Source organism: Hemibagrus wyckioides, linkage group LG25 (assembly GCF_019097595.1).
Source record: "Hemibagrus wyckioides isolate EC202008001 linkage group LG25, SWU_Hwy_1.0, whole genome shotgun sequence".
In the NCBI taxonomy this organism is placed as follows: Eukaryota; Metazoa; Chordata; class Actinopteri; order Siluriformes; family Bagridae; genus Hemibagrus; species Hemibagrus wyckioides.
Window position 1 is genome coordinate 16,027,403 of NC_080734.1, and position 16,037 is coordinate 16,043,439.

A 16,037-nucleotide genomic window follows, 5' to 3' on the forward strand; every position below is an offset into this window, starting at 1 on the left:
CCCAGCCCCGTGCTGAAACAGACCTGAAAGTGGATTTACTGCAGACACACCAGCATTAAATCCTGCTCTCTGAGACCATAACGCTGGTAGCCACACACTCGTGCCACTTTAGCACACTGCCAAAAAAGATGAAGTCATGCACTCTTTCAAAGTGTGTTATGGTAGAGTGAGCATTAACACCCTTATTACTTAAACAATCACGTAAAACTTTCTGTTCATAATGAGCTTTTTTTTTTCTTTTCCTTTCTTTATTTCATAACACATGTATTAGGTCTAGGTACATTTAGCAGGAAAAAAAAATGCTATTATTTCTTTTGTACAAAATGAGACAATACAAAAATACTAATAGTGAATTTTGATACATTTGTAGGTGTAGTCCTTTAAAAACAAACTTAATATGACAAATCTACAATAGTTTAGTAAGCTAAATACAAAAAAAACAAAAAACAGTCTGTCAATCAATGCTTGAAGCAGCAATTTGTAAATAACACAGGTCATGACACTTTGTTTTTATTTATAGTGGATATATCTAAATATGTTCAGAAAATATATTTTACATAGTTAATTTTAGTGATCTATACATTATTTATATATTTAAAAAGGAGGGGGGGGGTGAGAGAAGGGTTCGTTGAAATAAAAAGGACGGACCAGACAATGGGAGGGATGTGCAACATTGGAGGCTGTGTAGAGTTGTGTAGACGTTGTATATGGTATATAAACAAATCTGGCAGCACTGTACAGGAGAGTTAGTGAGAACAGTAGACATTATTTTAGATAAGAAAAAGGCCAAAGAGGCATTTAAAAGAAAATAAATCCACAGTTTTCTTTTTTTTTTCTTCTTCTTCACATGATAACAGTCCTCTGCCTAGCGACTAGGACTAGGTGCAGAAACACAGTGAGATACAGAATCTCACACACACACACACACATACACACACACACAAAATGTGGCACTGAGTGACTGTGGTGGGACCCCACACCTTGAACATCCTGGGTTGGATAGGAGTTCTGGCAGGCAGTTAAATTAACACCGTCTCTGGCTATAGATCCAGTTGGCACTGTTGTTAAATGATTATGTGCTCGGAAGGGAGAAGAATCCGTACTAGCCAGCAGAAAAGACTCGTTCACCCATCCAAAATGAAACGTGCCAAGCCAGTGCAGTCGACGGGACTCGACATGCCTGCCCCTATCCCATCCCATCCCATCCAGCACAAATCACACCCACTGGAAACAAAAGCACGGCTCTACCATGCTCTCTCAGCTGGGCGGCCATCTTGAATTCACTATTAAAAATTGACTACCATCTGTTATCTACAGCCCACATCACTCCCCTATATCTCCCTCCCTCAAAGCCCAACCCCTGAAAAAATCCCAGTAAAATGCAACATCCCTTGGAGCTAGGCTTCTGTGTGGATAGCTTAGGACAGCAGGGATGGGTCTAGTGCTTAGGAGTGTCAGCGTATCATAATGGTATTTGGAGTCCACTAGATTCTACAGGACCCACGCATACCACAGCGTAAGAGTTCACTGGGATTCAGTCTACCACACACTAAACCTCATCGAGCGTCCCTGGAGCTACACCGCCCAGACAGCGAGTGGTGACGATTTATAATGATCGGCTATAGTGCTATAAGTTATTCTTCTTTATATTGTTAATATATCTGTGCTAGTAACGTCGCAGGTAATAAAGTATCATTCCTATAATTAAGGAATTTGTTGTCTTATACTGGCGAAAGGCCTCGGAGACAAGAGAGAGGAAAGAAACGGTAGAGAGAAAAAGACAGAGAGAGATCACATGACCAGCCTCACAGTCACACTCTTCATTCATTTGCATACACCCATTCATTCAATCATTCATTAGTACTTGTTTTGCTTTCTTTCTGCCCCCATTATTAAAGTGGCCCCTTTGCTTTCTGCATTCAGCTCCATTCAGAGTATCGCAAAAGCAAGTTCCAGGCCCGCTTAGTCCCTGCTGCTTTGGGAACCAACTACCAAAAAAATGAATGCCATTTCTCCTGATTGTTTAGCTTTCATAAATCGGGCTCGATATAAGAAACAGCAAATTTTGTAATAGTACAAAAATAGAGAGTCTCAATAGTAAAAACAAAACAAAAAAAAAATAAAGTCTCTGTCTCCTGCCCCTACATTCTACTGTCAGATGAGAGAAAGAGAGAGCAGCAGCGAAAATACTGCTTCTCTTCATTCACAGGTGGCTCTTCAGGTTCTTCAAAAAGGTGTGATGGATTCCTAGGGATGTTTCCTCCCGTATCCTCCTCTCACACCATGTTGTGATGGTTGTTTCTGTCTATGATGTCAGAGGATGGCAGGAGTTCTTTCTTGATTGGCGATGGAGGAGGACTGACGGTCTTGATTTTGGGCTTGAACAGGTCTGATACATAGAAGACCTATGAGGAGAAAACGAAAACAAAAGCAGGTTAATATCAAGCTTTTCTCACTTTCCCACCAACTGTAAACTTAAAAAGCACGAATCATAGATACATTATCATTTGAATGAACCACAAAACAAATCTCCATACAGTTTTGTGAAGCATAGCTTTTTTTTTAAAAGCTCGTCAGCCTGTGATAAGGTAGTTATTATGCTAGTAAAGTCGTCATTCACCCCTTTGACCTCAGCAGCATGAACTCAGCTACTTCCTTCTCTGAGCTCATGCTCCGATAATGCCTGTCCAACCACAACACTCTTTCAAAATCACTGAGTCAGAAGGGAAGACTTGTTTCCCTGGGCCCCCTTTAAGAAAGTGAAGTCAGAGTCAACCATGTGTGAGAGATGCTGAGAAAGGAAAAGATATCTCCTGCTGCCCATGTATGCTCTGATGATGACATCACTAACAGGAAAACAGGAGGTGGATTATAATCGTGACTGAGGCAGTAAGCCAAGCACTTCCAGTCCAGAAGGATTCTCAACCAAGGTCACTGGTGATTTAAACCTCCACCTGGACTGGCTTATAAATCCAAAATGTACAAGTACGAATCTCTGACTTGGAAAAGTCTGGATTAATGGCAGAGCTGGTACACTGTACATGAAGTTAAACGTATATGGCAATCATTATTACCATTTCAACATAGTTGACGAAAGGTTACGGTCGATGTGAGAGCGATGTGCGGCTGGTGTTTTGTTTTCAACACTTTCATTAGAATTCATTCAAATATATATGAGATCTGGTAGATGAAGCAAACTTTCAACATGTTTAATCCTCCACACCCATGTGTTTGACTGGGGACGGGGTTTTAGCTGAGTGAAACGCTAATTGTGAAGGAGCAGATTGCAACAAGTCTGCCACTGCATGCACACACACACACACACACAGACTGTATAATGGGAAAGGTGACTCAACTAACAGCTAAAGTCTTTTTCTGTTTTTTTTTTTTTTTTTTTTTTAATTTCCTGCCATGATATCTGTCATGCTACATCTTAGATGGGAAATGGCAGGAGGAAAACATGGCACAGAACATAAAGGGAGGGGGTTTCCCTTTTTAGGTGTATGAGTGATAGGGTGAGCTTTCAACTCCGCCAGTCTTATATTTAAAATATGGTACAGGATTAGTTGAGAGAGAGAGAGAGAGAGAGAGAGAGTTTGGTGCCATCATCCATCTTTTGCAGGAACAGTTCTTCTTTAACAGTGGATTATTGGAGCCATTCTTCCCCCCTACTCTCTCTCTCTCTCTCTCTCTCTCTCTCTCACACACACACACACACACAAAGAGCGCTTTGCCATAGTCTGAGGCTGCACAGTATAGAAAGGGCAGCCTTATTCATGGACTGCATTTATAAGTGTGCGTAATTAGATCATGCCATTTTCTACATGACCTTTAGACCCAAGTACAAATGACATCAGAAAACTGGAACATAATTCCCCTCACTAATTGTATGTGTATGTCATTATTCCTCAACGGAATTACATGATAGTAATGAGCTCATGAGTATATAATAGCTCTGTGGCAGACGAGCCGTCCTGTTACACAAAAAAAGTCTAACACTACGACCCCTGCCCTCTAACCCTAGACGGTCAAGAAGCTTTATCATGGAGGGTGTGCTTCCTGTGGCGAGACCATTCCATGCGAAAGTGTTCTTCCTCTACACTGGTAGCCCATTGTGTTGGAAATGCCTCATCAGCAATAGGAACCAGTGTAGCTTGTGTGTATTTACATGAAAGCATATGTGTCTTTAATACTGTCCCTGATACACAACCTATCTATAGAGAGCTGAATGTTTCTTCAGGCTCTTGGGAAGTCTAGGAACGAGCAGATTAAAGGAACTGTACCAACTGTATGTCGACGAGGTTTGTACACAGAATAAGTTCTGAAATCAATCATGCTTTCAAGTTCACTCTGGCGTAAATGAGAGTTTCACCGGTTGCCAAAAGAACATTTTTCCACTCTTTCATCTGGCTGAAGTGAAACACGGGGAAATGCTGCTTTAGTTTTTCTACTTGGTAAAATGATGATGGTATATTACTCACAAGCACACTTTTATACTGTTTTAAAATACATGCTTGTTTTCTGTTTTTGGAAAATCCATAATTAAAACAAATAAATTTCACACTGGTGATATTCGACCACATGGTGGTGAGATGGAACTGTTAAGAGCCCAAACTTTACAGCATCTGACACACACACACAGACACACACACACACAGGAACTGACAGAATGAATTTATAACCATCTAACCATTACGACAGAGGATGCTGAAAAGTTTAGAAAGAGAATCTGCTGGAATCGAAAAATACTTGAGGTTTCTTAGCCTTTTAACCTGTTAACAGGTTAATGATGAAGTAATAGTGTGTGTGTGTTTGTGTGTGTGTGGTCCTCGAAGTGTTTAATTTAGAGTGCAGACTATGCTTGTGTGCATAGGATTGTGCTGCACCATGGTGCATCTGCGTAATGAAGGTAAAGACAGCCTCAGCGTTCGCCACGTATTTATCCCTTACATATTTAACGCAGACCGACTTTAATAATTCTGTTAAAATTTCCTCAGTTTTATATAAACAGACACTATTTTTGGCTCCACACTGCCTCCATGGCTCAAGAGAGAGAGAGAGAGAGAGATGCTCTCTTGGGGGGGGGGGGGGGCAAGCCATTAGACGTATGGAAGAATATGATAGGATATCAGGATATCTATCTCAGCACACAGACCAGAGGAGAAGAGCTCTGTCTTATCGGTGAAGGACCATGAGTCCGGAACAGTGACCATGACCCTTGGCGCTCTAGAGGAAAGCTGGGATAGTGGAGGTCAGGAAGTACAGCAGTGAGAGGAGGAGCATATGCAGAGTGAGAGTGGAGACATGGAAAGAAGCAGAGAGGAAAAGGCAGTTGGTGAGTTTCTCTCCAGCTGTTTCCCTTCTCGTCTCCCATCAACGTTCTGCAAGAAGCACTTCCAAACTGCAGCCTGACTGGTGTATATAACATGTGATTCTCTTCTATTCTCAGAACTTGGTTTGATGAAAACATGTCCAGCGGAAGTACAGAAGGATGTAACGGCTCTCCAAAGAAAGCTTTGGTTTGTCAGAACAAAACATAAACCAGGTATCCCTTTTGCTCCGCTTGTGAAAATATAGCTCATGGTCTATAGCCTCCATGTTGGTGTGTGTATATGCCACACTTCTCCTTCTCTACAGATGGAACTCAAGGAGCTCCATGTCTGGAGTTTCCTTTCATCAAGCAAACACCGGCAGGCTGACGATACTCTGAGTGGAACTTCCGCCTCCGTACGCCATATGAGCCGATCCCGGAGCTAACTAGGAGCAGACGCCGAGCCTGTCAGCAGCTCCGCACCACTGCCAATGCTCACCAGAACACACCACTTAAAAGCCAGGGCTCGCCACTTCAAAGCTCCACTCACCGCTGTTGCTTTGGTATCAGATCAAGAATAAGAGATCGGTTTCTTGTACACACACCATCCCAACAGGCTTCACACCAGAATAAACACCAGGAACAAAGTACATCTTCTTCATACATGGAAGAAGTTGAGACTCTGGATCTTCAGTCATGTCTCGAAACGCCCCGGTATGTGATTGTATAAAACTATAACATTGGATCCTGTCTGTGTTTTCGTTTTGTTTTTTGTTTTTTCTTAGCAGCCACGTGCACTACATGTACTTCCCCATATGTTCCCACTGAACTCTTGTTGTTAGAGATACTCTAATTGGGCTTCCAAAGTGTTCGCAGATGTGTGCGTGTGAGTGCAGTGGAACAGGCAGAGGGGAGAAAGGGAAGTGGGAGAGATTCCAGCGCAGGGTCATAAAAAAATCGCACGGACGCCTTCATCTGCAAGGCTGTGCGCTCACTCTCTCTTTTAATGTCTTCTAGCGTTGCATTGATTGGCACAGGCAGGCATTTAATGGAGGCTATGCCATAAAAGTTCGATTTTAATAGACAAAATATTGTAGAAAAGGCTAGTTAAATTGGAAAACTATTCCTAGGACAAAATGGATCGTGTTCTTGTGGTACGAAAAAAAAGGGATGGGAATGATTAAGAAAAGATGCTTGCTCTATTTAAAAAAAAATTGTAATATGATGCAAGGACTTCAGAGTTGGATGCATGTGCAGTACTAAATATAGGAAAATAGCCAACGTAAAAATTTCTTGATAAATGTAGCCCACCAGAAACGTGCCAATGTGTGCCAACCACCGACAAAACGACCTGGTACAGTTGATGCAACAGAGACATTGCCAGGATTTTATAATCACCAAGGGAGTCTCTGTGAAAGCACTTTTCATTTAAATGCCACTAACAATTTCCATGTTTGCTTTTGGCCCCCTGTTCAGAGGCAATGCAAAGGCAGTTATGAGCTGGGCAAAGTGGTTTTCGAGTTGAAGATGATGTTGGGTAATAGTGCTTTCATGGCCTCATGCCCTGCTGCTTTCCCAAAAAACTGAAGATTTTCATGTCTTCTGAGGTGAATATAGAAAATAATAATAAAAAACGGGTGGATAAGCTTGGAGAGAGAGAGAGAAAAAGAAAGAAAGAAAGAAAGAAAGAAAGACAAAGCGGGGTTAAATGGAGGAGAGGGTATGTTCTGCGGAATGTCCTGGTCCGTCTCCAGTGGTTTGCTTTCCAGACTCCAAATGGTTTTCTGTCCTCACTTTGACATGAAGAGAAAAACAGCCAATGATAATGCAACTCTTATATGCCTCTCATTGTGGCAAGCAACAACCTCACCGCATAACACTTCCGCTCTATCAGAAGACAAAGAGAATTCTATAAGAAAATATTCGCGATGGGAATTGTGTTTGGGGTGAACATGTCTAGTTATAAACGTCTGGTTAAAAAAAGAAAAAGAAAGCAGCAGCTGAATGAGGGGAAAAAAGATGCACGGGGACTTTGTATGGCTGCTCTCAGCACGTGGTTTGTGTTTGTGGGCGCGACGTCTGCTGTTTGAGGCTGCTGCTGCAAACAGCGTGTGTAAGTGTGTGTGAGTTGAAGCTGGTGGAAACTCGGCGCCGCCATCGTAACATAAACCGAGACCAGAGTATTTAACTCTTAACATCTACACTTTAGTATGTATATGAAATGTGAAATAATGCTGGAAGTCAGTTATATTGTAAAAGTTCTCATCTTGGTTCTCTGAAACAAAACCAAGCATCATACTGTAGGTATATAAATCTGTTTAACAAGCCTCAACCAATCAGTGTTGCTTTATTAAGAGGTAAAGTGGCCTATGAGAGTATATACTGTATGGAGTAGAAAATTCTAGAATGAAGAAAAGACAAAAAATGTACTTACTATGCAGTAGGCCACCAGCGCTCCTTGTACGAATCCAGCGAGCACATCAGTGGGATGGTGTTTATGGTCTGAAACACGAGACAGACCGGTGTAGAAAGCCATCATCAGAAGAGTGAACTGGACCAGCGGCCTCAGGAGACGAGCTCCACGCCACGTAAACCGAGACTGCAGATAGAACTGGAGGAAGAAACACAGAGAGAAAAGAGATGTTAAAACAGGGATGTATTTATACGTTAATGATATCGGGCAAACATTCACACTAGCTTTTGAGAATCCCGTGACTGCCTAATAAATACACAGCTGACCAAACAGAAGAGGAAGGAAACCCAGACATAAAAACTATGAATATGAAATAAATACTACACTGCACTACAAAATGAGACTTCTTTTCCGCCTTAAATGTATCAGTGTGAAATCATCAACCAGAGATTTATGATTGTTCGTCATTTCTAGACTCCTTGACCCAAAAACTTTGAGAAAGGGCATATTTTCCGGGAACAGGAAGGCCCTCTGGATCAAGAAAACACCAGCCATCATATGTGGGCGAGAGATGATGAGGAAGTGGCAGGTGGGGGTCAGTAACTGGATGACGCAGTGGGGTGAACAAAAAAAAAAAGACCCCATCAGACAGCTCTCACAGATGGGCCAATGTAAACGCCATTCGTTTCCTGCCTTCACCATCCAGACGCTGCGTGTCTATCTGTGGCATTAAAATGGGCAATTTCCCCTAGGCGAGACATTGAGGTGAACTGTTAACCAACTCCCGTCACACCCACAAAATATCAGACAAAGAGTGAAGACCAAAGTGTCAGACAAAACAAACAATAGCACAGGAACGTTAAGGTTGCCAGCGAAGGTGTGGACGAGGTCAGTTGGGTCTTCCTGAACGATTTGCCGTTCACATCGCTGCCATTGTATGTGTACCAGCAGGAAATGATCCCTCCCTACGGATGTTTGGAAATGGGAGTTTCCTCGCTGCTTGTAGCTCTTCGATGAGGTCAGGATGGGTGGAGCTCCCTGCTCACCGCTAGCCAAGTAACCTCTAGGCTAAAAATATGACATTTTTTTCACACACAAAAGCAAATTTTTACACATTTTACCTAGACCTAACTGAAAATCTCCCATTCACAAACAGCTACCGGCAAAATGGCAATAAAAAGATATGATCGAGCATGTATGTTCGGGACACTTAAATTAATAGTCACTAGGCTATTATCCAGTCATGTTAAAGCATGAAACAGCCAAAAGCATGCACTATTACTGCATCCTGACACAGCAAATGAGAAGAAACTCTATCCAGCCTCGCTTTCTTGGACAGCCTGTCTGCTTTCCTTCCAAATAAAATTCACCAACCTTGTAAAGGAAAGAAAGCGGGTGCCTCTAAAACACAACCCTCGACCGCTGTTCAATATGAAACACTTTTTCCCCATCTAAACCGAACAACTTCTGAACAGCAATCTTTTATTCCAGGCTGCTTGGATTGGATCTGATCAAAGTCTTAACATATTTTTTAATTGTTTTAAATAGTAATTCCGTTAGCAAACCCTTGCTTTCTCATAAACTCAGTCAATCTCCAGTTTATAAATCCACTGAATGTTGAACTTATTGAATGCTGTTGCTCGTACAACTCGCCTCCTTCTGTTTTGCAGCCAGGGAAAAGCCAGGGATATTCTAACCTAAACCTCAGAGGCGGTATTTTAAATGCTGACTTGCGGATACTTGCCATGCCTCTCGCTAAAATAAACAGTAGGATACATAGGAATTAAAAACAAACACATAAATAAAGCATTCGAAAACACGTTCTCATGGAAAACGAACAGGAAGCTCCCAATCCAGAGAACTGTGGCCTGTGGAGAATTTGTCATCCAGTGACTCAGTAATGCCAGGTCATAAAACTAACAAAACAAGAACTAAACTCATCCAGTTATGAAAAGAAAACTTTTCTTGTGGTGGGAATAAATAAGTTTGAGAATGCCCTTTCTTTGTCATTACACTTTACGCTTAAGGATTAGGCATCAAAGCCGAGCAGGAAGACTATGAAGTCTATACGCTGCGTCATGTCACGCAAAGTATATGTACTGGATGTTAGATCAACACAATTAAAACAAAGAGCACAATAGTCGTTAAGCTAATCCTCTTAATGTCACTGAAATAAAAAAAAAAAACGAGATAGCCGATAAGAGAGCTAGCAAAAGAGCTCGCTCTTCGCTGCTGGCTATCATTACGAATGTTACACAATGCCTGGAATGCTCTTGATTTCCCTCTGAACGTAAACAACTGACCACAAAACAAACAAGTTAACCATCCCCTTGGGATAGTATGCACCATGAACAGATTAACACACACACAAGAGAGGAATGTGACACATCCGAGTACCCCAAGCCACATCTAACGGTAAAGCTGAACTTATAAATGTGTATATCAAGCACAGCTATCAAGCAAGAGCAATTAGCTCCAAAATAAGCATATGAAGGAAACAAAATGGTGTAGATGAGGTGGCGGTGGTGCAGAAAGGGCGCAGGGGATTAGTTACTGTAAGCAAGACTCGTAGCAGAGTGACACGTCTGGGCCTGGAGACAAACATTCTGGGACGTTAAGGACCTGATGGTGTAGCATCCCTGCAGGGCAACTTACAGTCTCTCTCTCTCTGCTAGTTGATAACAGAGTGTGCTTGAAGACACACTTTTCCAAGCCCAGATAGAGCCCTTAGCTATCACAGTTCAGATAAAGTCAACGTGGTGAGGACGTCAAGACACACACACACACACACACACACACACTAGTGTTCAGAGCCCTTGATCTGCTAAAAACCATCAGGAGCTGGGTGTGGATGGAAGACAAAGTGTGTCCTGATACTCTTATCCCAGGGTGGGGTATAACACACACACACACAGAGACACCACTTACAGACACACACACAGACACTAATCTGAGACATAACACACTCATCCAGGAGATAACATGCTTTGTCTTCCTAGGATTCTCTTACCATGCATGCATTCCCTGCAGGCAAGTGGACAAGTGGACCATGATGTGATACACCATGTAGGGGGGGGGTTGATTTGGAGGAGCCAATGGAAAAGTGAAAAGTGTATTTCTAAACCTTTAGCAACTCCTTGGACTCCAGACATAGCCATGAACAAGCTCTGAAACCCTGGAGTAAATATTTGGACCTATTCGTAGAATCTTCTTAGAAGTAATGAGAGCAGTTTGTAAGTGTGTTACAAAAATTGTATGGCTTCTCTCCGAGGCGAGGCAGGTCAGGATTGGCAGTGGACAGTCTGACTTTTCAGCCAGGGCTCTCCACAATTTCATCTGAGGTCAGCCTTTAAAAAAGTTACACAATGAGCCAGGATTTTTTTTTTTTTATGGCAGAAACCAAGCGCCCCAAAGGTCTTTATGCAAATTCCCAACTTTCTGAGAGTCTCGTCATTTTCCTTGCTCTACCAGCTGGCTTGTGTGGTTTGGTCTGGGCACTACATGGATGCCTCAAACCATAATCTAAGATTTGAGCAGCTAGACATTTATGACAAGATGCATACAGAAATCCTAACAGACTGCTAGCCTTGAGTCAGCCATCGATCTTCACGCTAGTTAACAACACTTAGATGATGTTTAAAGCTCCTGATAAAATCCCATGGGGAAAAAAAAAATACGGGCCAGGAAATCTAGACGCATTTCATCCTAACTGGCATCAACGATATGGAATGAATCACCGATATGGAATGACACAAGACGTGTTAAGACAATACGGTTAAATGCAGCTTGTTACTTGGTACTCAGTAGCACATGTCACTGAAGAAATGCCAAAATATACTGTATATGCATAATGTGCTGTGAGGCAGCTTCGGAAATTTCTGTGGAAAGTAAGCCAGTCCAGTGTCTTTATATAAGACGTGAGAGAAGATGATGGGGATTTCAGACAGAGGGGATTTCTGGTTGTGTGAATAGCAGATGGAAATCAGATGGAAAGACTGACAGTGAGAGAGGGAGACATGAAATCACTGTGTCTCCTATGGACTAGATGTCAACAGGAGGGAAGCGAGAAACAAGGACGCTTTGTGATTAACAAAGCTTCATTGCCTCCTATCAAACTTCTAATCCCTACTCGCTTCATTCATTTATCTTCACTTAATCCTGGGAACCCTGTGCATTAGCTGGGAATAGAATTATGTATGGCGTAGTTGTGTTGAACGGCGGTAGTGAACAATATGTTCAACAAGACACCATTTCAGATTCAATATACACTATATATATATATATATATATATATATATATATATATATATATATATATATATACATATCTAACTTTTCTCATATGTTGAGAAACGTTACAAATATTTAGCTGGTTTTTGACCAGTGAAATGTGTCTTGGCAGCTGAAATTCACAGGCTTTCTGGGATATTAAGTGCCATGGTTTCTGGGATATTAAATGCCAGCAGTCCATGTACTATGCACTTGGCCTCTACTTTGTGCTTAATCACTTTGCTAAAAGGGGACTAGACGAAAAGCCAATCACTTGTGTCATGAAACACTGTCAGATCCGTGAGGCCCACAAAGCAGTCAAAGTCACACGTTAATTTAATGACTGCTCGGAGTGTATTAAGCTGATTGCTGTCTGAGTTAAAACAGTTTCCCCCTATTGGCCCTCTGGCCACATACTTATCCACACACACACACATATACACACACACACACGCCGTCCCAGGGTCTCGCTTACACCGAGTTGGCGGCGGTCCTGCCACGTTCTGCCCTCTCTCACACTCCCACTTAATCTTTCCAAACCCTGGGAATGCACAGCTGGCCACATTCATTAGAAAACAGGACCCTCGGCACCCACACTTCATCTGCCCTACCTCACTGCTCTCTAGGCTACAGCTGAGAGGGAAGAGGCGGCCGTGGTGGTGTGGCATCCAGAGGGAAATGCCTGAGTAAGAAGAAAGGCAATGAAGAAAGAGGAAAAACAGGGTGGGCCCAAGACCTGAGGTGAGACTAATAGAATAGGTTTAAAAGCAGGAAACCGGTTCTGATCTACAACGTGGAAACATGAAAACGCTTAAAGCAGGAAGTAAGCGCGTGTGTGCGTCAGTGTCTGAAGGCGCTTTTCAGACTGGTGGGGCATCTGATTAGCAGAACACCCTGAACACTGTCTTTCAACAGGTGGCAATGAGCAAAAGAGGGAAGGGGAAAACTGAAAGAAAAAAAAAGAATGGAGAGGAGAGAAAAGTGACTGGGGAATCAAAGAGAAGCGAGAGATGTAAGGGTGTAAAAGCAAAAAGGATAAAGGAGTAGAGGAAGTCTATGCAGCTGCAAAAATAAGAGTAGCTGGGGTATATCCAAGCACAAGATGATCAAGGAAAAGGAGGGAGACACCTGGGTTTTCCAGATGAATTCGAAATCACACTTGATCTGAACAAAACACACTGTGTTCACATCGCAGGAGCGGCCATGGGGTGTGTGTGTGTGTGTGTATGTGTGTGCTTTAGTAATATACTCACAGCTAAATACAGCATGGTGTACATTGAAAATGAGGCATGTCCAGAGAAGAAGGATTTCCTAAAAAGACAAAAAAGTAAAGAAAAATGAAATTACAGTAATCAAGAAACAGGGTTTCTTACTGAACTCTCATAATATTCTACTCTCCGTTCTTATCTATCAGTTTTTAAGTTAATTAATATTTAATAATAGTAACATCTAATCATTTCTAACTGTTTTAGTAGTCTATTATGCATTTCATGTTGTGTTATTCTGCTTTGTTATTCCGTTCACATGATCCGAATCTGACAGAAATTGAAACCTTGTTGGTTTTTCTTTTAATCTTTCTCTGATTCATTTTCACACTCTACGGATTGAAGCGGAACAGAAAAACAGAATAGTCTGCTGAAGGAAGTGTGGGAAGGCGTGCAGCTGGAAAACAGTGTTTCATTCATAGTTCACAGATATAGCTGTGGAAAATGTCAGAAAGCAGAAAACGCACCAAGTGGAGAACCAAACGGTGGTCTAACAATAATAAGGACGTAATTGCTTAATAAGTACGTGTTAAGATATTGGAGTATTTTATGAACTCGATCTGTTAGTTTGTCCCCTGACACTTATTTTGTAATCTAATCTGGGTACTTCAGCTTATTGTTGAAAAGTGCCGTTCAGCCCAATCATCTTCTCACAGCATTCAGTCTTTTAGGACTTGTTTTAAAAGAGACCGGCTTTCTGCTTGTTCTGACTGATATTTAAGTGTAATTACTGTGTTCACACCTGGCCAAACACGCCGCAAGTAAATACATCAAGGTTTGACTAAAACAGATGACTAAATGCTGTATATGATTATGATCATCATGAACGTGAATGGAAGTGAGCAAAGTGTGTGTCACTGACTGAGTGAGCGAGTATTAACATGTGGATGTGGATGTGTGTGTTTAGATCTCGTCTTAACGTCTTATCCAATATCTTCACAAGGGTGGGAACAGTTTTTAAAACAAAAAGCTGCTTTTATTTGTGGTATAGACGTTGCACTTCTTAGCTCATAATAATTCTTATGAATAAGTGGAAAGTCCTCCCCTTGTGTGCGTGTGTTCTTACTTGGTTGTAGCTATAAAACTCACCTTGCTTCCTGCACCTTGGTGTCGTTACCCGTGCACACATAGTCGGTGATGTAACCGGCAGAGCAGTTGATTTTCGAGAAGTCCGGCTGGCACACATGCAGAAAGTGTGGCCTCATACGTCCCACAGACACCTTAGCGATATCTGTGAAAGACTGGCTGATCGCGCAGCCGAAGATGAACACGCCGACTTGGCGATAAAGGGCCGAGATGTACGGGTTTCCCAAAAACGAGTGAGAGCCCTGCTTTAGGTAATGGATCCTATAGCATTCGCCGATCACAATCTGCAGGCCAGGGAGAGACAACAGATATTAATTTGCTCAAAAATAAAAAGGTAAAAGAAAAGAAAATCAGAACATCTGTTGAATTTGTTGTTTAATGGTCAGGTTTTAGACATGCATAGTGGGTATTAGATGTACATGCAATCAAATTAGTGGAGAATGCACACTTGAGACAGGTGTGTGTGTGTGTGTGTGTGAGAGAGAGAGAGAGAGAGAGAGAGAGAGAAGGGAACAGGAGAACAGGTTTATGAGTACCGGCACTGACCTGCCTCTCCTGTAAGTGGTGACATTTAGTGATGGTAATTATATGGAATGGAATTTAGGGTGACCTTTTCATAAAGTAACAGCTGTGGATTATGGAAAAACTATTCACTGAATTTGGGGCTTACAGACTTTTTAGAAACACGCTGAAACACTGAACACAAAGTGTTCAAAATAAACCATTTATCACTCATTTTCTGTCTCATTCTTGTTCTACCTTCTGTCATTTTAGTCTCCCAGGAACAAACAAGCAAACAAAAAAAAAATCGACAGAACAGGCTTTTTCATCGGCCATTTTAATTTATTTCTAATTTTAAAAATTGAGTCCTAAAAATCCTGAATGAAAAAGCCTCAATTTTATTTAATAGCTGGTCTATCAAAACAAACAGATGACAGGAAAAAAAATGATTATGATGGAAACATAGGTCACATGATTCACTGCTAGGCCTGGATATGTCTTATCTAAAAATAAGACATTTTTTTCCTCAATATAATTAGCAAAAAACGACAACGAGATAAAACTATTACTGCAATGTCACAAAAAAAATGCCATGTTTTCTCTCTAATCACTTTTTTATGTTAACTTTTTTACTCGACTGTGGCTTTTAAAATGGTGAAACATCTAACTAAAATCCCAGCATGAAACTGGAGACACTACTAATCATTTACATCTGTGTGCACAGTGCATGTTTTCACTTCCTGTCTCTACACAGATTACTTCGGGATTTTTATATTGTTTGGGAGTTCTGCTGCTGAAATATAACATTTCTAGCATGTATATGACCTGGTTTCATAGAACTCCAGCGACTCTGCTTCATCATAGCTTTATTTATCGCTGGCCAAAACTGTGTTCTGGATTTCAGGAAGCTGCCTTCAGCTGTCAGTGATGCTATTAAAAGTTCTCTCAGATCTAATAAAGAGAAAGTCAGCAGTCCAGCAGCTGCAGAGTTATGCATATCAGCAGGCTTAGATCTGTTCGCCCAAATAGAAACGACATGGCAGATATAAATGCAAGCCTCATACTGGTTAGGTCAGACTGGTGGTTTGATATCCCACTCTTTCAAAAGAGGTGTTTAAAAACCATTACTCTACTGATTCTGATTCTGGCCTGTTTTTGTTTGCTTGTGTCGCAAAAGGAACTCAACATTACA

At 41.6% G+C, this 16,037-nt stretch overlaps 1 protein-coding gene across 2 annotated transcripts in view; it reads right to left on the reverse strand.

Moving 5' to 3' along the window:
• Positions 1-593: 593 nt before the first annotated feature.
• Positions 594-16,037, reverse strand: part of plpp3 (phospholipid phosphatase 3) — a 32,155-nt gene continuing 16,711 nt past the window's right edge. For both annotated transcript variants that reach the window (XM_058379244.1, XM_058379245.1), the window contains exons 3-6: positions 14,348-14,628; positions 13,247-13,304; positions 7,746-7,922; positions 594-2,405 (exon numbers count right to left, since the gene is read on the reverse strand). In XM_058379244.1, the coding sequence (XP_058235227.1) occupies positions 2,277-2,405; positions 7,746-7,922; positions 13,247-13,304; positions 14,348-14,628 (645 nt within the window). In that variant the 3' untranslated portion in view covers positions 594-2,276. The remainder of the gene's footprint in view (positions 2,406-7,745; positions 7,923-13,246; positions 13,305-14,347; positions 14,629-16,037) is intronic.